Source organism: Pseudophryne corroboree, chromosome 5 (genome assembly GCF_028390025.1).
Source record: "Pseudophryne corroboree isolate aPseCor3 chromosome 5, aPseCor3.hap2, whole genome shotgun sequence".
Taxonomy (NCBI): domain Eukaryota; kingdom Metazoa; phylum Chordata; class Amphibia; order Anura; family Myobatrachidae; genus Pseudophryne; species Pseudophryne corroboree.
In genome coordinates, this window is record NC_086448.1 from 185,438,917 (window position 1) to 185,462,236 (window position 23,320).

At 43.2% G+C, this 23,320-nt stretch overlaps 1 protein-coding gene across 6 annotated transcripts in view; it reads right to left on the minus strand.

Moving 5' to 3' along the window:
- The window catches only part of DIP2C (disco interacting protein 2 homolog C), an 820,289-nt gene that overhangs the window by 341,996 nt on the left and 454,973 nt on the right, over window positions 1–23,320 (minus strand). For all 6 annotated transcript variants that reach the window (XM_063921929.1, XM_063921931.1, XM_063921928.1 and 3 more), the window contains 2 exons: window positions 22,192–22,311; window positions 7,282–7,479 (listed from right to left, as the gene is read on the minus strand). In XM_063921929.1, coding sequence (XP_063777999.1) covers window positions 7,282–7,479; window positions 22,192–22,311 — 318 coding nt within the window. The remainder of the gene's footprint in view (window positions 1–7,281; window positions 7,480–22,191; window positions 22,312–23,320) is intronic.

Consider the following 23,320-nt stretch of genomic DNA (forward strand, 5'->3'; position numbering starts at 1 on the left):
GGAATGCTCTGACAGAGGACAGGACCCCACAAAGCCCTTTGGGGAGACAGAGGGAGAGTATGCCAGCACACACCAGAGCGCTATATAACACAGGGATATCACTATACAGAGTGTTTTCCCCTATAGCTGCTTGTATTATATATACTGCGCCTAAATTTATTGCCCCCCCTCTCTTTTTTACCCTTTCTGTAGTGCAGGACTGCAGGGGAGAGCCAGGGAGCGATCCTTCCAGCGGAGCTGTGAGGGAAAATGGCACCAGTGTGCTGAGGAAGATGGCTCCGCCCCTTTTTCGGCTGGCTTTCTCCCGCTGTTTGTGTAAATCTGGCAGGGGTAATTTACACCTATATAACCTCTAGGGCTATATATGGTGTCAGTTTTGCCAGCCAAGGTGTTAATATTGCTGCTCAGGGCACCCCCCCCCCCCCAGCGCCCTGCACCCATCAGTGACCGGAGTGTGTGGTGTGCATGAGGAGCAATGGCGCACAGCTGCAGTGCTGTGCGCTACCTTGGAGAAGACAGAAGTCTTCAGCCGCCGATTTTCCGGACACTTCTTGCTTCTGGCTCTGTAAGGGGGACGGCGGCGCGGCTCCGGGACCGGACGACGAGGTCGGGTCCTGTGTGCGATCCCTCTGGAGCTAATGGTGTCCAGTAGCCTAAGAAGCCCAAGCTACCACCAGTTAGGTAGGTTCGCTTCTTCTCCCCTTAGTCCCTCGTTGCAGTGAGCCTGTTGCCAGCAGGTCTCACTGTAAAATAAAAAACCTAAAATATACTTTCTTTCTAGGAGCTCAGGAGAGCCTCCTAGTGTGCATCCAGCTCAGCCGGGCACAGAAATCTAACTGAGGTCTGAAGGAGGGTCATAGTGGGAGGAGCCAGTGCACACCAGGTAGTCCTAAAGCTTTCTTTAGTTGTGCCCAGTCTCCTGCGGAGCCGCTATTCCCCATGGTCCTTACGGAGTTCCCAGCATCCACTAGGACGTCAGAGAAATTATAATTAGCAGTTTCAGGGTGTAGCTTTATTGCACCAGTGGTGGAATAAAATTTTCTTTTGTTCACTGCGGCACAGCATGCGTGACGCCATGCAGTCACGCAGCACCGTCGAGACAGGCAGAACAGAGGAGTCACGCGACGGGCAGCCAGAAGACATCAAAGAAGGAAAGTTTTGTGTCTGGAGAGACACTTGTGTGGGCTGGGGTCAGAGTCTGCAGAGATTCATTCATGTTGTTTGAGCTATTATATGTATTAGTGTGCACTATTTTAACAATGTTATGGAGCTGGGGATGGAGAGACACTTGTGTGGGATGGGGCTCGAGAGACATTTGTGTGGGCTGGAGAAACACAAGAGGAGATGAGGCTGTGTGGGATGAGGAGCATAACATAATAGGGAAAGGGGAGCACAGCATCATGAGACCACACCCCTTCCACAAGACCATGCCCCTATTTTAAGTGCGCGCACACCAGACAAAATCTTGCCATTGGTATCAATATGGTCAGGGTCGGCTCTGACTGATTATACTACATTAAAACTTTTTAACATCATTAAACAGCTAACTAAATTATAAGATCAATGTATTTCAATATTACAAATATAGATTTTAATTACATAAATTTGGCTATACAGAGGTGCTGAGAGAGGAAGAGCAGGTACTAATTACCTCGGTGTAAGGGGCCTGGCATGGGCCTGGACCAGCTGTGCAGGGAGAAGAATGACCCCCTCCTCGGCCACCCTGACACACACAGTAGTTTTGATCAATTTTTTTTCCTTACAAATGGGTTTGGCCACACCTCCCCCAATGATCTCTATAGAGCCCTGTGCCTATACAGAAAAGGATTATATATGTATGCTTACAAAAATAATAATAATTTAGGACTGTTTTTAAAATGAAATGTACAGATAAAGATACAGCAATTAAATGCACCGAACGCTAATTTTTTTCTGGTCACTTATGGAAATGTCAATTGTATTTTAATTACTACCCATTCTGAACATAAGTTAGGAAAGATGTACAGAAATTTGCAGCTTTATTTAAAAGCCAAAATGAAAAACGAAGAGAAATAATGCTCAGCGTGTAGGTACTGTAAATCAAGACCATTAAATGAGTCATTTCTCACTTAGCCATGCCTAATACCTTTCCAAACCAGCTGCACAAAAATTATTTTTCTCTTACAATTTCAGTCAGAATTTTGGGAGAAACTGTGCTAATGACACAGCGAGAGACCCCAGGTTGTGAGATTAGTCACACAGCAGTCCCGGTAAGAGCCTCAAATGTTTGAGGCAAAATGAATCTGCTTTAAAGTTTCTCAAATGGCAAGGCATTCACTTAGCAAATAGAACATTGGGGGGTCAGACTTGAAAACTAGATCTGACAATATACAATACTTACATGTGTACAGTAAATATTGATATCAGGCTTACAGTATCAAAGCTCAATTCTACATATATGTCCTATCTTGTCTGTCCTCCGTACGTTATGAGTTGTGTTACACATGGCGCATGAGAGTCACCATCTCCCATACGACTAAGCCAGCGCCGAAAATGCATCTTATTCACATAGATATACGAGTAAGACTGCAAGCAGACCGCGCTGATTAAAATGATATGCAGCATATGTATATTCTGTATGCGACTGCAGCTTTACGCAGTCTGCTTGCTAATCTTATTCAGATAGCAATGCAAATAAGACACATTTTCGGGGGGAAAAGACATACGCGAAGACCTTCGGCATTAGTAAACTTGCTCGGAACTAGGCGCGACTAGAAGGGCAGTTTAACGTGACTACAGTAGCGACGGCGGAAGATACATTTGTAGGTACAATTTCCAAAGATCTACAATGGTAACACACTAAACATTATACCCATTAATTTAAAAAAAAAGATTAGGGGTCTACACATACAGATACATCCTCATACATCTAGCCTCAGAACGCCACTCTCACTTTCTACCCCATCTGTGTCACCCCTGTCTGTGTGCCCTTCCCCTTTAGAATATAAGCTTTTACAACCAGGGCCCTCTTCCAACATGTGCCTTTACGTCTCTTACTTAACCTATCTTCTTTACAATACTCCCTTTGATGGCACCAAATCCCTCGGTTTTCTGCCACCCCGATACTTATTTCAGTGCCATTTACTGACGCAGCTATGTTTATATACCCTGTTCTTGTCCTATATTGTATTGAATTGTTAGTCACTGTCTTTATGTTTTGCTTATTTATTTACTCTGTAATTGGGCGCTGCGGATCCCATGTGGCGCCATATAAATAAAGGAGGATAATATGACACTTTTATAGTGTGTGTGACTGAGTCTGTACACAGAGCAGAACAGAACTTGTATTGGGAAAGAGCTGCAGCTGCTACATTGTGGCACTTCGTATACAGATTCAGAGACTCCGTCGCAGACAGATATATAAGTGTCATATCACATTAATCAGCACAGTCTCCTCGTGTTGCATTGCAACGAAGATGCACTTTCGGCAAAGAAGAAGCAAAAGGACGCTCAACGTCTGAAGATTCTCACATGACTTAACGTGCCAAGCGATGCTGTTTGGCGTGACCGCGGCAATGATGTATGAGGACATATCCGTAAGTGCTCTGGCAGAAGATCCCAAAACAACAAATCAGTTTGAAACTCTAGAGCAGTGGTTCCCAACCACGGTCCTCAAGTACCCCCAACAGTTCATGTTTTCCAGGTCTCCTCACAGGATTGCAAGTGAAATAATTTGCTCCACCTGTGGGTCTTTTATAATGTGTCAGTGAGTAATGAATACACCTGTTCAACTGCCAGGTGACCTGGAAATCACAAATTGTTGGGGGTACTTGAGGACTGAGCTTGTGAACCACTGCTTTAGAAGCATCAGGATCAATGATTGCCTGTGTGTGTTGTTCTCATTGATAGTAATATAATGAGGGTGATTAATGGGGCAGACACATATTCTACTAGCACTACATTAATACTGTATTTTTTTATAGTTTATATAATGAAGGTTTAAGTCCCACAACGGTTATGATCCATAAACATACCAGCTTCAATGCATTGTCACTATAGAAGTGCTATATTTGTCTACACTACTGTACTGCCTAAGGTTCCTCTTCCTGAAGGCAGAAAGGCAAGGGAAGGGAGAGGAATACTATGGTGGGAAATGGAAGCAGCACCGATACATTTATTATGAAACGCAACATTACCTGTAAATGTGTAGCTGGAAAGATGTGCTCAGGAGACACTGAGCTGTGATGTCAATTACCCACATCTCCTGAGCAGCATAGCAGCAGAGCACAGTTACCATAGCAGTGCTAAAGTAGAGGAAGGTTACTAGTGCTTCTACAGCATAGTGGCAGTGCTCCTCCTATAGTAACTGATAAACACATGGGAGCAGCACATGGGGGGTGGGCAGAGAGTCATGAGGTGAAAGAAAGATAATGAAAAGAAGAAAAAAGGGGGAGCACACAGAGGTGAGAGACATGAGGACAGAAGGGGTCAACTGAGAGGGAAAGTAAGAAACTAATTTAAAAACTACAGCGAGACTATAAGAGTTTAGACACTATAGTGAACCAATCACTCAGGGAGGAGATGGAATCAGAGGAAGAGAGTCATGGTGGAGAGACAATGGGGTGAAAGGTTTAAACGATAGACTCCGCCACCTGTGTATTCACAAAAACCTCCAAAGCATTTAGTAAGATGTGGCAGCCATGTGCAAACAAATTCCACATACACTTCACCCAGAGTCATATCACAGCTCTCCATACTTTCTGTGGGGGATATGTTTCACGCCTCCTATAGAGTGAAGAAATGGAGAAGTTGCCAATAGAAATCAATCAGATTCTAGCTAGCATGTATCAAGTACATGATAGACGCTGATTTGTCTTTATGGGCAACTTCTTCACTTGTTAGAAGACTTGATACATCTCACCCTTAATCCTCTTTTCTCCCTAACCTACCTATCTTGATCCTTCCAACACTCCTTCCCCATCGCCCCCAGACTACACTTGTCCCATCTGATCTTCTCCCTTAGGGTAAAGCTTGTCAGCACTACTATTTGCTTCCTGCTATGCTATATGCTACATGCCTGTATTTATTTGTGGTCTTTCTAGAATAAGACCTGGAAACATTGTTGATTCTTTGTTATATCACTTAAAGGGGCATAATTCAGTGACTGGACCACAATAAAGTGTTTAAAACAAACAATGGAACCAATACTATTATGTTAAATCTCCACAACCTACAATATGCCAAAGCATTTCATTGTTAATCAAGGAGAGATTTTTACATTTAAGTGTATAGTAGAGATAGGCCGCTTATGGCTTGCCCGCTGCAGAACTACTAGAACCATCATGCTTGTTTTGTTCAACAATAAGGACTTGGAGCATCCTGGGACTTGTGGTTACTACAATTCTCTACTTCTGCTATAAGATGCTGTTCTACATAATGTCCTTTAATTGTTTCATAATAAAACACCTCAAAAATGAAAAAAACAAAATCTGCAACCTTCATAGCTCAAACTTAATTAGTCATCACAAAACATTCTGAAATTACTTAAGCAACTTTAAACATTTACAGACTACATAAATAAACAAGAGTGGGCCGAGCCATTACAGTAATACCAGAGGGACATACAGTACTTTGCAGAGGCTGCTTTGAACTGGAAGCTCCCAGGGAAGGAAGCTTTCACCAGAAATAAATGAGTTCTGCTCTGATTTACACCACTGGTACTCTAAATTTTCTTAACACAAATTGAATTAATCTATGCCATCTAAGGAGCTAACTAAATACTGACTGGTGATACTCTGGGTCTGGTATGTTGGTCGACTGTTCTCATGTCTGTATGCATTAGGTCGACATGCTTGAAATGCCAAACATGTCCACATTTATATCTACACAGATGACATATTGACCTGATAGAATGTCGACCTAACATCCCTGTTGGCACAGCAGCAGTTAAGGCTCCAACGTCTTCTTCCGGGTCTTGGGGTCATGTGACCGTCAGTTCTGGCTGAGGGATCTAATAAGCCAGCAATCCGGTAAGTACACAGTCCCCATCCCATATCCTACCTCCAATGCCTAACCCCTAACCTTTCACCCTACCATGCAGCCTAATCCTAACCCTCCCTGCAGCACCTAATCCTAACAATCGGCATTCTAAGAATGTCACAATGTTGAACTGTGCCAACATTCTAGTGTTGATGTGACTGGATACAAATACTCCACTGCTCACTACTGCAGGTAAAATGGAGAAGACATTTATTAATAAAGAACAAATGTGCAAATGTGCACCTCAGCCCAGTGTGATGTCACACCGTGCAGGAGAAACAATACAAGGACAGAGAAGAGATGGAATATAAAAGACATTGCATAAGTTCTGCACTATGAGCTGTATAAATCAAGCCACGAGAACCGCACACAAGCGCACAAAGGCGCCGCTATAGAGGTGAACACCATATAGTAATGAAACTTCCAATAAAAAAAATAAACAGTGGTGACCGAGACCTCGAGACCTTACCCTGCTTACCACTATTATCTTCGAGGCAAAAATTCCTAGGTATTTACTGCGGGCAACAGAGTTTCCAGACCATGCACAGTATAAAAACACACAAGATGCTTGGGTTCAACTCTATTATCCCCTAAGAGATTACTAAAATTGTCACAAATAAACCTTCCAATTCCTTACAAATACGGATTGTCTCTGCAGTACATGGAAACATATGTAGCAGTTGAAAAAAAGTGGAATTTACCTTAATTTCACAAAAATAAATGATTGTAGAAATAATAATTTGCAAAGGTTTTCCTCATTTGTAATGTGTCTTCTAAATACAGGTGAGCTAAACAGGTTTATAGCTCCCTAATGAAAAACAGTTTTCCTACTAACGAAGATTACAGCAATTACAAATATACAGAAGAATAGCATAAGATTAACATATAATTATGACAGTACAGGATCAGAAAGTATATTAAATATCAGTTACTAAAATGTCTGTAACGGAGTGCCAGTGTGGTTACCACCGATTTATGAACAGAATAATATTGGACAATCTTTGATGCTAGATCTCGGCAAACACATTACCATCATTTTCTGAATTATCTTTTGCACAAAAGTTATTTCTACAGCTGTGATGTCCAGATTTTAGAAATGAGCCTTTAGTGCTTACCTGATCCAGCTGACTGTCCATACGGAAATAAGAAACAGACTACTTGTTTTTCAAAACTCTGTTTCAATGTGTTCAGAAGCAGAATGCATTGATAATAATTATGCTACTTTCATGGCCAATGTTATTCGGAGTAAATCCTGCTTCTTACCATAGGTCAAGATGTAGAGTGGTTTTCCATTTGTATCCATAGTGGTAAGGCAGGGAGCTTTAGGTGATATGGTTCCCCATCGCTGTAGTGCTGCTTCAAGTGAAGGTGGCCAGTTTGTGACTACTCCTAATTGCTCTCCGCGCATGGCTAACATCTGTGCTCCCTCTGGTTTAGGTTGGTTTGGGTCTGGCTGTTGAACTTGAAAGAAGACAAATGCAAAACCAAATGTTAACACAAAAGAGATTGCCAGTGTCCTACACCGCAAGAAGGCTATACGTATTTGCACACCATGAATTGCTCTGAACTTACTTTTGAAAATACTGTACTGCAATATAAGCAAAAACATCTTATCCTAATGACACATGGGAATATTTACATGTAGTTGTGAATCTTACTAAATATCTTTTTATATAAGGCCAACTTAAATTTTCAGTGACGCATGAAACAAACTGCATTTACTTATGTTGCAACACCTATCAAACAAGATATGTACAGAAAGGTGGATTTTGTGCAAGTTTACTAATGGAAGACTAGGTAACAGACACCAAACAAAAAGAATGTTATGGTTGTGCTTTTGTCCGCTATGTAATTAAATAAAACTATAGAGTAACTGGTCACGTAACAGTATGCCATTTCTAGCTGAGTCAGGCGTAGTAGGTATATTAATTACAAACAATACTAAAAAATTCCCTGGCGCTTGTATAGTCAATTATCCTGCTCGTTTCTACAATTAAATAATAATAATAATAATATCAATAAGATTACAACTGCTCCCAAACGGTACTGCTGAGATACCAAAAATTGTTTTTATATAGAAAAAAAGTGAGGATATATAGTATATAAATATATATCAAGAAGCGCTCTAATCAAAATTAATGATTTATTACATAATATTTTAAAAAACAATAATAGACAATTTAATATATCAATAGGGTAGACATATAATTCATGTACCTATGGTAAATATCTCTCTCATTTGCGTCTCCAATATTAATCCATGAGTCCTTAATGGCAGTGTTCCTTATAATCAGAAATGAATATATATGCTGTAAAGTCTTAATAAGATAATAAATAGCCCGTATTGCACTTGTCTCCTTTGATCTTGTCAGTCTAGCAGCAACGTTAGGATTGTAGTGGCAAGCACACCAACATGCAGTGTTTCCTCCGTGCACACTGTGGGAACAGGCGGAGGGAGGGCGCCGAATCGGTGATGTCCCGGCGCTATGCTACACCCCCGTCTGACCTCGGCTGACAGTGTCCAGTGTCGTATGGTGCAAGAAAAGCGGTCCACTCTTACCGGACTTGTATCTTTCACAAGCGCCGTGGAGTTTTAAAAGCGGACTCCCGTATCAGCGGCGGCTATGTGTTGTCCGTAATCGGCTATCCTTGGAACACAGCCGTGGAGACAACTTCACCGGATGTGTTATTTGGAAAGGTCCTTACGCGTTTCTCCGCCCCTATCTCACGGCGGTTTCATCAGAGGATGTAATGTCTGCCATTCTGGCTGCCCATTTAAACCCATATGAACCAATCATGGTTAACTAATTAGTAAAAACACCTGCAGTATCAACCGCACTTGGAGATAAATGCATATAAGAATCATATGTCCACCTATATAAAATATAATTTAGTGATACGATTTAAACACATATGGCCATTTGGCTATTAATTCAGATGATATTTCCAAGTGCTTCCATTGATAATTAATTATTAGAAATTTTAAATGTGTTTAAATCGTATCACTAAATTATATTTTGCCACTTGATATAAATATTAAGAGTCATTATTCTGCTCGTTTTTGGTTTAAACATTTTAAATTGATTGTGTTATGTAGGTGGACATATGATTCTTATATGCATTTATCTCCAAGTGCGGTTGATACTGCAGGTGTTTTTACTAATTAGTTAACCATGATTGGTTCACATGGGTTTAAATGGACAGCCAGAATGGCAGACATTACATCCTCTGACGAAACCGCCGTGAGATAGGGGCGGAGAAACGCGTAAGGACCTTTCCAAATAACCCATCCGGTGAAGTTGTCTCCACGACTGTGTTCCAAGGATAGCCGATTACGGACAACACATAGCCGCCGCTGATACGGGAGTCCGCTGTTAAAACTCCACGGCGCTTGTGAAAGATACAAGACCGGTAAGAGTGACCCGCTTTTCTTGCACCATACGACACTGGACACTGTCAGCCGAGGTCAGACGGGGGTGTAGCATAGCGCCGGGACATCACCAATTCGGCGCCCTCCCTCCGCCTGTTCCCACAGTGTGCATACAGCATCAATTCACGGAGGAAACACTGCATGTTGGTGTGCTTGCCACTACAATCCTAACGTTGCTGCTAGACTGACAAGATCAAAGGAGACAAGTGCAATACAGGCTATTTATTATCTTATTAAGACTTTACTACATATATCTTCATTTCTGATTATAAGGAACACTGCCATTAAGGACTCATGGATTAATATTGGAGACGCAAATGAGAGAGATATTTACCATAGGTACATGAATTATATGTCTACCCTATTGATATATTAAATTGTCTATTATTGTTTTTTAAAATATTAGGTATATTAATTGCCTTACAGACTATCCTGGACTCAGGGCATTGTGCTATATTGCACAGAACAAACAAATCTCTGTCCAAGCTGTCTAAATATAAATATGGCCTCATTTCTGTTACAACAAAATGTGTGTTGGCCAATTACTATTAAAAAATACTATAAAATCCAACAGAGTGTTTATCCTACCCTTTTGTACTCATCTAATTATTCAAGTGTTTTATTTGTGTGTGGGTCATACTTTTTGGTGGGAGGAGGGGGGCAGGTGTAGACCCTTGTGGGCAACCACCTTCTCAAGTTATGGAGGCTCCCACCTTCTGAGGGTAGCTGAAGATCTAGTTCTCAGAGGTGAAATGGGCCCACCTTGCGGCTAAAGAGGCCCTACAGACCTGTGCTCACTGGTTCAGAGTTTGGGGATGTCAAGAGACTTCCCTTAACTTCAGCGATGGGGGGCTCTGAAGACCCTTCTCCCTCAAGGGGCCTTATGACACTAGAGGAATAAGAAGAAAATTTGCAGTACTATAGCAAAACTGAGACTATGGTACTTTCTTGGGGATAGGGCCGGAAAGATGGACAACCTTGCCAAGCACCACTTGCAAAAACCCTGGGTTGGGGAGCGAAGATGGAGACACCTGCCAAGCACCACTTAGAAAACCCCGAAGGTTGGACCAGAAATATGGACCCACCCGACAAGCATCACTTGAAAAACCCAGGAAGTTGAGGAGGGAAAATGGAGACACCTGCCAAGGACCACTTGAAAAATCTTGGGGATTGGGAAAGAAAGACACCCCGCAAAGCACCCCTTGGAAATAACTACCCATCTTAATTGAAAATCATTACCTTGGTAATTAAGTGACCATTATACTAAACAAAAACCACTAACCACCTACCACCCACCCCAAAACTTGCTTCCAAGCTGCACAGCTACTACTGACTTACACATATAACCATGCCAGGAATTTACTAGTACTGAACATAGTGTTTTTTAAATGGTAGAGAGCATAGGTGCATATGGAACATGCTTGTTTGCAGATTTGAAGGGGACCAGTACCACCCCACCGTATATTACAAATAAAACTCCAATGTATCAAAAATACAAAGGGATCACAATATGTGTCTTAAACATTTACTGTATACAATATTTAATGTACTGGAACAATATATATATATCTATATATCTATCTATCTATCAATCACAAAAAATGTATCATGGCGACAAGAAGTTGGCAGATTCTGGATTTCACAATTAGACACTAGAAACCGGTGGTTCTAAGATAATTATCACACATTCTAATGAATAGGGAAATTCTGTAGCACAAGATAAGTAATTTTAACGAGTTATTCTCTCTGTATGCATTGCATGGTGACAGACTGTGTAATTAGAAGTACAGTAGGTGTTCATATTACATAGCCTGAATCGCCCATTTAGCATGCAGATAGGAATCCACAACAAATCATATATTCATAGAATATCCTATAATAATAATGATCATAATAATGCCCTATACGATTTCCCACTTTTGACTACTTCTATATACATTTGACGTCGGCAGCATGTAGCCTATGAAGGACTTCACAGTAAGGACAATACGTATTTGGAATTCCCTGCCTGAGAGAGTAGTAATGGTGGACTCAGTCATTACTTTTAAGAATGGGCTAGATAGGTTATTGTGGGTAAATCATGCACTATAGTAAAAAAACAAACAAAAAAAAAACAGGAAGACATAATGGTTAAACATTCACCACAGTTAAAATTAGTCCTAACAATATTACAGTGTAGGAGATCACTAACAGGTTGAACTCGATGGACAAATTGTCTTTTTTCAGCCTATGGGTGTCATTCCGAGTAGATCGCTCGGTAGCAGTTTTTTGCAGCCGCGCGATCAGATCGTCGCCGCCTATGGGGGAGTGTATTTTAGCATAGCAAGTGTGCGATCGCTTGTGCAGGGGAGCTGTTTTTGTGCAGTTTCTGAGTAGCTCTGAACTTACTCAGCCACTGCGACCACTTCAGCCTGTCAGGTCCCGGAATTGACGTCAGACATCCGCCCTGCAAACGCCTGGACACGCCTGCATTATCCACTGCACTCCCGAAAACGGTCAGTTGCCACCCAGAAATGCCTTCTTCCTGTCAATCTCCTTGCGATCGGCTGTGCGAATGGATTCTTCGTTAAATCCATCGCACAGCAACGATCCACTTTGTACCAGTATGACGCGCCTGCGCATTGCGGTGCATACACATGCGCAGTAGTGACCTGATCACTGCGCTGCGAAAAACAGCAGCTTGCGATCAGGTCAGATTGACCCCCTATGTTACTATGTATGTGTTGTGCGATGCTGTGCAATAGGCCATCTGCACACATATCACTCGTTGCTATCATGAGTAAAGGGGCGATTTTATACCAGTTACAAATAGGGATGATTATCGGCTTTCGGGCCAATGGTGGCAGTATTTCTGACATTACACAGTTTGTGAACTGCTCGCGTGCTGCTGTGGTGAAGGTGTAATATGACTGGACAAATGGCACCATTGCGAGTAACCGAAGTGGAAACTGCGTCATTGCTGTGAAAGGTGAACGTTGGCTATAAGAGGGCCAACCGACACACTACAGTGGAGTAGCTCACCGTCAAAATGAACCGGAGGGCTACCAGACGTGACTAAAACGACTGTTGAGCAAACCCTGCTGTGTATCTCCAGATATACTCTGTGCTGCTGGGGGACCGTGCTACTTCCACTATATAACTCTCAGTGTGTGGGTTTGTGCTACCTGCATTCCCCTCCTCACATCATGTCACTGGCCCTGTCACATGAAGCCCTGTCATCACTGACATATCATACATGTCCTCATACAGTCTGTGCTGCTGGCCCACCCCTATGGGTGCTAGTGGTATGTTACCCCCACAGTGTTTGTTCCCAGATTGTAAGTCAGATGTGTATCAAGTTTGGTGTAAATTGCTCCAGGCCTTCCACAGTTTTGCTGTCTGCTGACATACTCTGTGCTGCTGTCCCACCCATAATGGTGTTAGGGGTGCTAGGGGTGTCTTTCCCCCCCCCCCCACAGTGTTTGTTGCCAGATTGTAAGGCATATGTGTACCAATTTTTTAGTACATTGCTCCAGCAATTCCGGAGTTATGCTGTCTCCTGATATACTCTGTGCTGCTGTCTGCCCCCCTAGGGGTGCTAGGGATTTCAAATTGTTTTAGTTGCCTCCGCCGTGTTTTAATACGCTCGTATAAAATTTCAGGATCTTCGCTTGTGAACTGTGGATTTGTATAGAAAGATAGAAGGACAAATTTAAATTTTTATATATTAGATAAGCATTGTTCCATAGGGAAACCAAATGCTCTATGCACCACAAGCTGCAATTCAGAGTCTCTTATGAAGGATAACCTTAGCTACCAAATTAAAGAGCATTTAAAAAGGACAATAACCTAAAATGAAATGTGTCAACAGAAGGAAATGTATTGGAAGACGGCTGTGTGCTATACCTCTGTGCAAGCTCTTAATTACATTAAGAAGTTGTGTCCAGCTCTTTTCCTGATCTCATTATCACAGTTTTGGAACTTTATGTATATGTTCATGATCCAAATGTTACACAAATCTCATGATACAGGCTGAGTATCCCTTATCCAAAATGCTTGGGACCAGAAGTATTTTGGATATCGGATTTTTCCGTATTTTGGAATAACTGCATACCATAATGATATATCATGGCGATGGGACCTAAGTCTAAGCACAGAATACATTTATGTTTCATACATACCTTATACACACAGCCTGAAGGTCATTTAATACAATATTTTTAATACATTTTTGTATTAAACAGAGTTTGTGTACATTGAGCCATCAGAAAACAAAGGTTTCACTATCTCACTCCCATTCAAAAAATTCCGTATTTCGGAATATTTGGATATGGGATACTCAACCTGTACTAGGTATTGCATACAAGCTATTGCATGGTGGGAGGACTGTTACACCTCAGTGATACAGTATGACAAGACAGATCTTTGAGGCAATAAAGACGGATATGATTGGATTATTATCAAGCAAGTTGTAAATGTTATTGTAAGATGACTTTATATGCAGTGTTTTGTAGAGATGAGCGCCGGAAATTTTTCGGGTTTTGTGTTTTGGTTTTGGGTTCGGTTCCGCGGCCGTGTTTTGGGTTCGACCGCGTTTTGGCAAAACCTCACCGAATTTTTTTTGTCGGATTCGGGTGTGTTTTGGATTCGGGTGTTTTTTTCAAAAAACCCTAAAAAACAGCTTAAATCATAGAATTTGGGGGTAATTTTGATCCCAAAGTATTATTAACCTCAAAAAACATAATTTACACTCATTTTCAGCCTATTCTGAACACATCACACCTCACAATATTATTTTTAGTCCTAAAATTTGCACCGAGGTCGCTGTGTGAGTAAGATAAGCGACCCTAGTGGCCGACACAAACACCGGGCCCATCTAGGAGTGGCACTGCAGTGTCACGCAGGATGGCCCTTCCAAAAAACCCTCCCCAAACAGCACATGACGCAAAGAAAAAAAGAGGCGCAATGAGGTAGCTGACTGTGTGAGTAAGATTAGCGACCCTAGTGGCCGACACAAACACCGGGCACATCTAGGAGTGGCACTGCAGTGTCACGCAGGATGTCCCTTCCAAAAAACCCTCCCCAAACAGCACATGACGCAAAGAAAAAAAGAGGCGCAATGAGGTAGCTGACTGTGTGAGTAAGATTAGCGACCCTAGTGGCCGACACAAACACCGGGCCCATCTAGGAGTGGCACTGCAGTGTCACGCAGGATGTCCCTTCCAAAAAACCCTCCCCAATCAGCACATGATGCAAAGAAAAAGAAAAGAAAAAAGAGGTGCAAGATGGAATTATCCTTGGGCCCTCCCACCCACCCTTATGTTGTATAAACAAAACAGGACATGCACACTTTAACCAACCCATCATTTCAGTGACAGGGTCTGCCACACGACTGTGACTGATATGACGGGTTGGTTTGGACCCCCCCCAAAAAAGAAGCAATTAATCTCTCCTTGCACAAACTGGCTCTACAGAGGCAAGATGTCCACCTCATCTTCACCCTCCGATATATCACCGTGTACATCCCCCTCCTCACAGATTATCAATTCGTCCCCACTGGAATCCACCATCTCAGCTCCCTGTGTACTTTGTGGAGGCAATTGCTGCTGGTCAATGTCTCCGCGGAGGAATTGATTATAATTCATTTTAATGAACATCATCTTCTCCACATTTTCTGGATGTAACCTCGTACGCCGATTGCTGACAAGGTGAGCGGCGGCACTAAACACTCTTTCGGAGTACACACTTGTGGGAGGGCAACTTAGGTAGAATAAAGCCAGTTTGTGCAAGGGCCTCCAAATTGCCTCTTTTTCCTGCCAGTATAAGTACGGACTGTGTGACGTGCCTACTTGGATGCGGTCACTCATATAATCCTCCACCATTCTATCAATGTTGAGAGAATCATATGCAGTGACAGTAGACGACATGTCCGTAATCGTTGTCAGGTCCTTCAGTCCGGACCAGATGTCAGCATCAGCAGTCGCTCCAGACTGCCCTGCATCACCGCCAGCGGGTGGGCTCGGAATTCTGAGCCTTTTCCTCGCACCCCCAGTTGCGGGAGAATGTGAAGGAGGAGATGTTGACAGGTCGCGTTCCGCTTGACTTGACAATTTTGTCACCAGCAGGTCTTTCAACCCCAGCAGACCTGTGTCTGCCGGAAAGAGAGATCCAAGGTAGGCTTTAAATCTAGGATCGAGCACGGTGGCCAAAATGTAGTGCTCTGATTTCAACAGATTGACCACCCGTGAATCCTTGTTAAGCGAATTAAGGGCTGCATCCACAAGTCCCACATGCCTAGCGGAATCGCTCCGTGTTAGCTCCTTCTTCAATGCCTCCAGCTTCTTCTGCAAAAGCCTGATGAGGGGAATGACCTGACTCAGGCTGGCAGTGTCTGAACTGACTTCACGTGTGGCAAGTTCAAAGGGCATCAGAACCTTGCACAACGTTGAAATCATTCTCCACTGCACTTGAGACAGGTGCATTCCATCTCCTATATCGTGCTCAATTGTATAGGCTTGAATGGCCTTTTGCTGCTCCTCCAACCTCTGAAGCATATAGAGGGTTGAATTCCACCTCGTTACCACTTCTTGCTTCAGATGATGGCAGGGCAGGTTCAGTAGTTTTTGGTGGTGCTCCAGTCTTCTGTACGTGGTGCCTGTACGCCGAAAGTGTCCCGCAATTTTTCTGGCCACCGACAGCATCTCTTGCACGCCCCTGTCGTTTTTTAAAAAATTCTGCACCACCAAATTCAAGGTATGTGCAAAACATGGGACGTGCTGGAATTTGCCCATATTTAATGCACACACAATATTGCTGGCGTTGTCCGATGCCACAAATCCACAGGAGAGTCCAATTGGGGTAAGCCATTCCGCGATGATCTTCCTCAGTTGCCGTAAGAGGTTTTCAGCTGTGTGCGTATTCTGGAAAGCGGTGATACAAAGCGTAGCCTGCCTAGGAAAGAGTTGGCGTTTGCGAGATGCTGCTACTGGTGCCGCCGCTGCTGTTCTTGCGGCGGGAGTCCATACATCTACCCAGTGGGCTGTCACAGTCATATAGTCCTGACCCTGCCCTGCTCCACTTGTCCACATGTCCGTGGTTAAGTGGACATTGGGTACAACTGCATTTTTTAGGACACTGGTGAGTCTTTTTCTGACGTCCGTGTACATTCTCGGTATCGCCTGCCTAGAGAAGTGGAACCTAGATGGTATTTGGTAACGGGGGCACACTGCCTCAATAAATTGTCTAGTTCCCTGTGAACTAACGGCGGATACCGGACGCACGTCTAACACCAACATAGTTGTCAAGGACTCAGTTATCCGCTTTGCAGTAGGATGACTGCTGTGATATTTCATCTTCCTCGCAAAGGACTGTTGAACAGTCAATTGCTTACTGGAAGTAGTACAAGTGGGCTTACGACTTCCCCTCTGGGATGACCATCGACTCCCAGCGGCAACAACAGCAGCGCCAGCAGCAGTAGGCGTTACACGCAAGGATGCATCGGAGGAATCCCAGGCAGGAAAGGACTCGTCAGACTTGCCAGTGACATGGCCTGCAGGACTATTGGCATTCCTGGGGAAGGAGGAAATTGACACTGAGGGAGTTGGTGGGGTGGTTTGCGTGAGCTTGGTTACAAGAGGAAGGGATTTACTGGTCAGTGGACTGCTTCCGCTGTCACCCAAAGTTTTTGAACTTGTCACTGACTTATTATGAATGCGCTGCAGGTGACGTATAAGGGAGGATGTTCCGAGGTGGTTAACGTCCTTACCCCTACTTATTACAGCTTGACAAAGGGAACACACGGCTTGACACCTGTTGTCCGCATTTCTGGTGAAATACCTCCACACCGAAGAGCTGATTTTTTTGGTATTTTCACCTGGCATGTCAACGGCCATATTCCTCCCACGGACAACAGGTGTCTCCCCGGGTGCCTGACTTAAACAAACCACCTCACCATCAGAATCCTCCTGGTCAATTTCCTCCCCAGCGCCAGCAACACCCATATCCTCCTCATCCTGGTGTACTTCAACACTGACATCTTCAATCTGACTATCAGGAACTGGACTGCGGGTGCTCCTTCCAGCACTTGCAGGGGGCATGCAAATAGTGGAAGGCGCATGCTCTTCACGTCCAGTGTTGGGAAGGTCAGGCATCGCAAACGACACAATTGGACTCTCCTTGTGGATTTGGGATTTCAAAGAACGCACAGTTCTTTGCGGTGCTTTTGCCAGCTTGAGTCTTTTCAGTTTTCTAGCGAGAGGCTGAGTGCTTCCATCCTCATGTGAAGCTGAACCACTAGCCATGAACATAGGCCAGGGCCTCAGCCGTTCCTTGCCACTCCGTGTGGTAAATGGCATATTGGCAAGTTTACGCTTCTCCTCCGACAATTTTATTTTAGGTTTTGGAGTCCTTTTTTTTCTGATATTTGGTGTTTTGGATTTGACATGCTCTGTACTATGACATTGGGCATCGGCCTTGGCAGACGACGTTGCTGGCATTTCATCGTCTCGGCCATGACTAGTGGCAGCAGCTTCAGCACGAGGTGGAAGTGGATCTTGATCTTTCCCTAATTTTGGAACCTCAACTTTTTTGTTCTCCATATTTTATAGGCAGAACTAAAAGGCACCTCAGGTAAACAATGGAGATGGATGGATTGGATACTAGTATACAATTATGGACGGACTGCCACGGTTAGGTGGTATAAAAAAACCACGGTTAGGTGGTATATATTATAATAATACAATTATGGATGGACGGACTGCCTGCCGACTGCCGACACAGAGGTAGCCACAGCCGTGAACTACCGCACTGTACACTGGTTGATAAAGAGATAGTAGTATACTCGTAACAACTAGTATGACACTATGACGACGGTATAAAGAATGGAAAAAAAACCACGGTTAGGTGGTATATATTATAATAATAATACAATTATGGATGGACGGACTGCCTGCCGACTGCCGACACAGAGGTAGCCACAGCCGTGAACTACCGCACTGTACACTGGTTGATAAAGAGATAGTAGTATACTCGTAACAACTAGTATGACACTATGACGACGGTATAAAGAATGAAAAAAAAACCACGGTTAGGTGGTATATATTATAATAATAATACAATTATGGATGGACGGACTGCCTGCCGACTGCCGACACAGAGGTAGCCACAGCCGTGAACTACCGCACTGTACACTGGTTGATAAAGAGATAGTAGTATACTCGTAACAATTAGGATGACACTATGACGGTATAAAGAATGAAAAAAAAACCACGGTTAGGTGGTAGGTATATAATAATAAATAATACAATTCTGGTCGGACGGACTGCCTGCCGTGTGCCGACACAGAGGTAGCCACAGCCGTGAACTACCGCACTGTACACTGGTTGATAAAGAGATAGTAGTATACTCGTAACAATTAGGATGACACTATGACGGTATAAAGAATGAAAAAAAAAACCACGGTTAGGTGGTAGGTATATAATAATAAATAATACAATTCTGGTCGGACGGACTGCCTGCCGTGTGCCGACACAGAGGTAGCCACAGCCGTGAACTACCGCACTGTACACTGGTTGATAAAGAGATAGTAGTATACTCGTAACAATTAGGATGACACTATGACGGTATAAAGAATGAAAAAAAAAACCACGGTTAGGTGGTAGGTATATAATAATAAATAATACAATTCTGGTCGGACGGACTGCCTGCCGTGTGCCGACACAGAGGTAGCCACAGCCGTGAACTACCGCACTGTACACTGGTTGATAAAGAGATAGTAGTATACTCGTAACAATTAGGATGACACTATGACGGTATAAAGAATGAAAAAAAAAACCACGGTTAGGTGGTAGGTATATAATAATAAATAATACAATTCTGGTCGGACGGACTGCCTGCCGTGTGCCGACACAGAGGTAGCCACAGCCGTGAACTACCGCACTGTACACTGGTTGATAAAGAGATAGTAGTATACTCGTAACAATTAGGATGACACTATGACGGTATAAAGAATGAAAAAAAAAACCACGGTTAGGTGGTAGGTATATAATAATAAATAATACAATTCTGGTCGGACGGACTGCCTGCCGTGTGCCGACACAGAGGTAGCCACAGCCGTGAACTACCGCACTGTACACTGGTTGATAAAGAGATAGTAGTATACTCGTAACAATTAGGATGACACTATGACGGTATAAAGAATGAAAAAAAAACCACGGTTAGGTGGTAGGTATATAATAATAAATAATACAATTCTGGTCGGACGGACTGCCTGCCGTGTGCCGACACAGAGGTAGCCACAGCCGTGAACTACCGCACTGTACTGTGTCTGCTGCTAATATAGACTGGTTGATATTTAAAGAGATATTAGTAGTATACAACAATACTATACTGGTGGTCAGGCACTGGTCACCACTCCTGCAGCAAAAGTGTGCACTGTTAATTAATATAATTGTACTCCTGGCTCCTGCTAACAACCTGCAGTGCTCCCCAGTCTCCCCCACAATTAATTATAAGCTTTTAATTTATACATTGATGACTGTGCAGCACACTGGGCTGAGCTGAGTGCACACAGACTGAGTCACACTGTGTGACTGACTGTGCTGTGTATCGTTTTTTTTTTCAGGCAGAGAACGGATATAGCAGAGAGAAGTGAACCGATATATTATATTAAATAAAAGTTAACTAGCAACTGCACTGGTCACTGACTGTGGTAAACTAACTCTGTCTGCGACTCTGCACAATCTCTCTCTCTCTATCTAATCTATCTCTATTCTAATGGAGAGGACGCCAGACACGTCCTCTCCCTATCAATCTCAATGCACGAGTGAAAATGGCGGCGACGCGCGGCTCCTTATATAGAATCCGAGTCTCGCGATAGAATCCGAGCCTCGCGAGAATCCGACAGCGTCATGATGACGTTCGGGCGCGCTCGGGTTAACCGAGCAAGGCGGGAAGATCCGAGTCGCTCGGACCCGTGAAAAAAACCATGAAGTTCGGGCGGGTTCGGATTCCGAGGAACCGAACCCGCTCATCTCTAGTGTTTTGTCCTAGTCTTGTTGCAATGGTCATTGTACAAAACTTTGATCAAAGTGGTAGAGAAGCCATGAGATAGGATCAGCCTCCTTGTGTGCAGGTAAGTCAAACCGTATTATTATTTTTTTACGTGGTTTTGCAAGCAGTAGAATTAGTCATGTCTGTGTACTGTTTGTTTATTGTAAAAATATGTAATGCTAGCAAGTAATGGTCAAAGTTTACATCTAATTATGCAGGTCACCCAAAAAGGAAATGTCCCACCAGAGAGGCATTATCTGGTATTTGTTGTGAAGGAAACAAAATAATAATTTAGTAATAACAGACTGACTTCTGTGTCTCCTGGAGAAACATTAAAGGTCCCCCATACACTACGACGAGATATCGCAAGCACTCCGTCACATGAGATAGCTCTTCAACTTCCCGCCAGCCGCCGGCAGCTCCTGGACTCAGAGTATCATGAGTCCAGGGCACCTTCACTCACGATGTACTAACGTTAGATGGCATGCGATATAACATTAAAGCACATCATCACAAGCGATAGGGCCAGATCTTGTCTGCTGCAGGTAAGATCTGAAAACCCTGCTTACGACCCCTGGGAGCGCACCTTGGATTGAAATCATAAGTGGACACACACGTTGTGGTCCACTTACTCACGATACATCGGCCCGATGTGTTGATATCATGCCAAAAGGCACAATATTGCTCTAGTGTATGGGGGCCTTACGGCTTCTTGGAGAGATGCAAAACCTAAAACTGCAGGGCTGTTAGCACAAAGATTACATTTAAATTGGCTATTTTAAATGTATTCTAGCAAGCATTTATCCCATAGGTTTCCAATACAAAGCAAACTAAAGCTACTTTGGTAGGTCAGCAAAGTTTCCTTTTAAATTAATGAATGAAGATTACAACTACAATAAAACAAAAGCTGTATTTTATGCACCCAATAAGTTTGGGTTCTCACATTTTCCCATAGGATGTATTTGCCCATTTCCCATACTTTACCATTAGTATTTATGACTAGGTCGGTAGCTAGTGTGGCTGTCCCCCTGTATCTCTTTAATCAAAGTCTCCCCATCTCTCTCTGTCACCACGCCCCTGTTGCATCTCTGCTCCACTTGCCCTTTCTCCTTGATCACTTGATTTGTGTCTTTCCTCCCCCTCTTTAAGCAGGGGTTTGAGGGTTTGTGGGCGGGGCTGAGCATTTTGTGGGTGGGGGTGTGGAAGGCATGCAGTTGAGGGCATGAGGGGGCACCGCCTTCAAGCACTAACAGGTGTGGTATCTCACCTTTCCTTCTCTGTCCCACATCACTCACTGCCCTCAGTCAGTCTCTCTCATCTCCATTACTCCTTTCAGCCTTCCCTCTTTCTGTTTCCCTTTCACAGCTGCCTCTCTCACCATTTCTCTTTCATCTGTCACCCTCCTGCCCTCATCTCTGTCCCCCTCCTCCCCAAATGCTATAGTATCTGAAAATTAGATGCAAGGCTGTTCTTCCTGCAAGAAGGTAATTTGCTGTAAACATCATTTTTGGGGGTTTGAAGTGGGCTTGTTGGGCAGAAGTACAGTATTGTGATGGGACAGTGTTATGGGTGGAGTGATTTTTGGTCTTTGCGAAGAGTCTCTTATAGGCCTATTTATCAATGAACAAACAAATTGGTTTTAACCAATTTATCATGAAATTGTATTCAGATAGTAAGTAAGGAAGATGATATGTGGTGTTTATTTACTTACTAACCTTCTAATAATTCTTCAAAGTCATCCACAAAGAACTCCCGTAAAGGTGGCCGTTTGGGCCTTTTTAGGGTGTTGACAAGTTGCTGGATCTTTGCAGACACTCTACTGCTTACTGGAACTCCTAAAAATCAGAAATAACCAAAGTTACACGTAGTAAGCATGCAACACACTATCAAGGGTTGCAGACACATTTTTATTTGTGTTGCCAAATTTCCCACCAACCCACACTAGCTGCTTTCATCTACATTTGTACGGCAAATGTAAATCTAGATACAGCTATGTGCTATCAGCAGTCACTGCCCATGGCAGAAGAAGCAGGTACTTCAATAAGTAAAAATCAAATGTTCACATAAGACTAACAAATAGGCCCTTTGACTACTTCCAAGGTCTACCTCCCATAATATTGAATTAACAAATTAGAACACACATGACCATAAAAAGACAATGTTTCTTTCTGCATAGCATATGAAGTAGATTAATATCACCTTATTACCACTTATCCTGTGAATCAGGTGCATCAAGAAGCTGGTTAAATCTAGTGATGAGCGGATTCGGTTTTACTCGGTTTTACTCGGTTCTCAAAATCGAATCTTATTGGCTCACTGATGTCACGTGTTTTGGATAGCCAATAAGATTCGGTTTTGAGAACCGAGTAAAACCGAATCCGCTCATCACTAGTTAAATCGGTATTGCAAGTTGAGTTTTAGATATCAGAATAAAGGCGGAAAAAACATAAGATAATACAATTCTGCCTCACACAGAGGTCTCGAGATCATTCCCCCTTATACGTAATAGTCTAGGAGGCAGAACTGAGAGCAGGTAGCTTAGCTGGCTAGTACACAGATTTAAATATACACATCTTATGTCATACAGACGGGCATGAATACCAAACACTTACTCCGCCGCTCAACGTGTGGAGCAGGAGAATGCCGGAGGCATTTTGTGGGGAAATTTGGGTCATTTTTAAATGTCATTTAGTACATTTGAGGCAAGTTACTATAAATTACAGAAAACCACTTTCTCTGGGGAAACTGTAACACTGCAGTTCTCGAATAGTAAATTAACTCTTGCAAAAGCTGGGGGGAAAAAAATCAGTATGCAACAACGCTGAAGGCAATACCCATTAACGT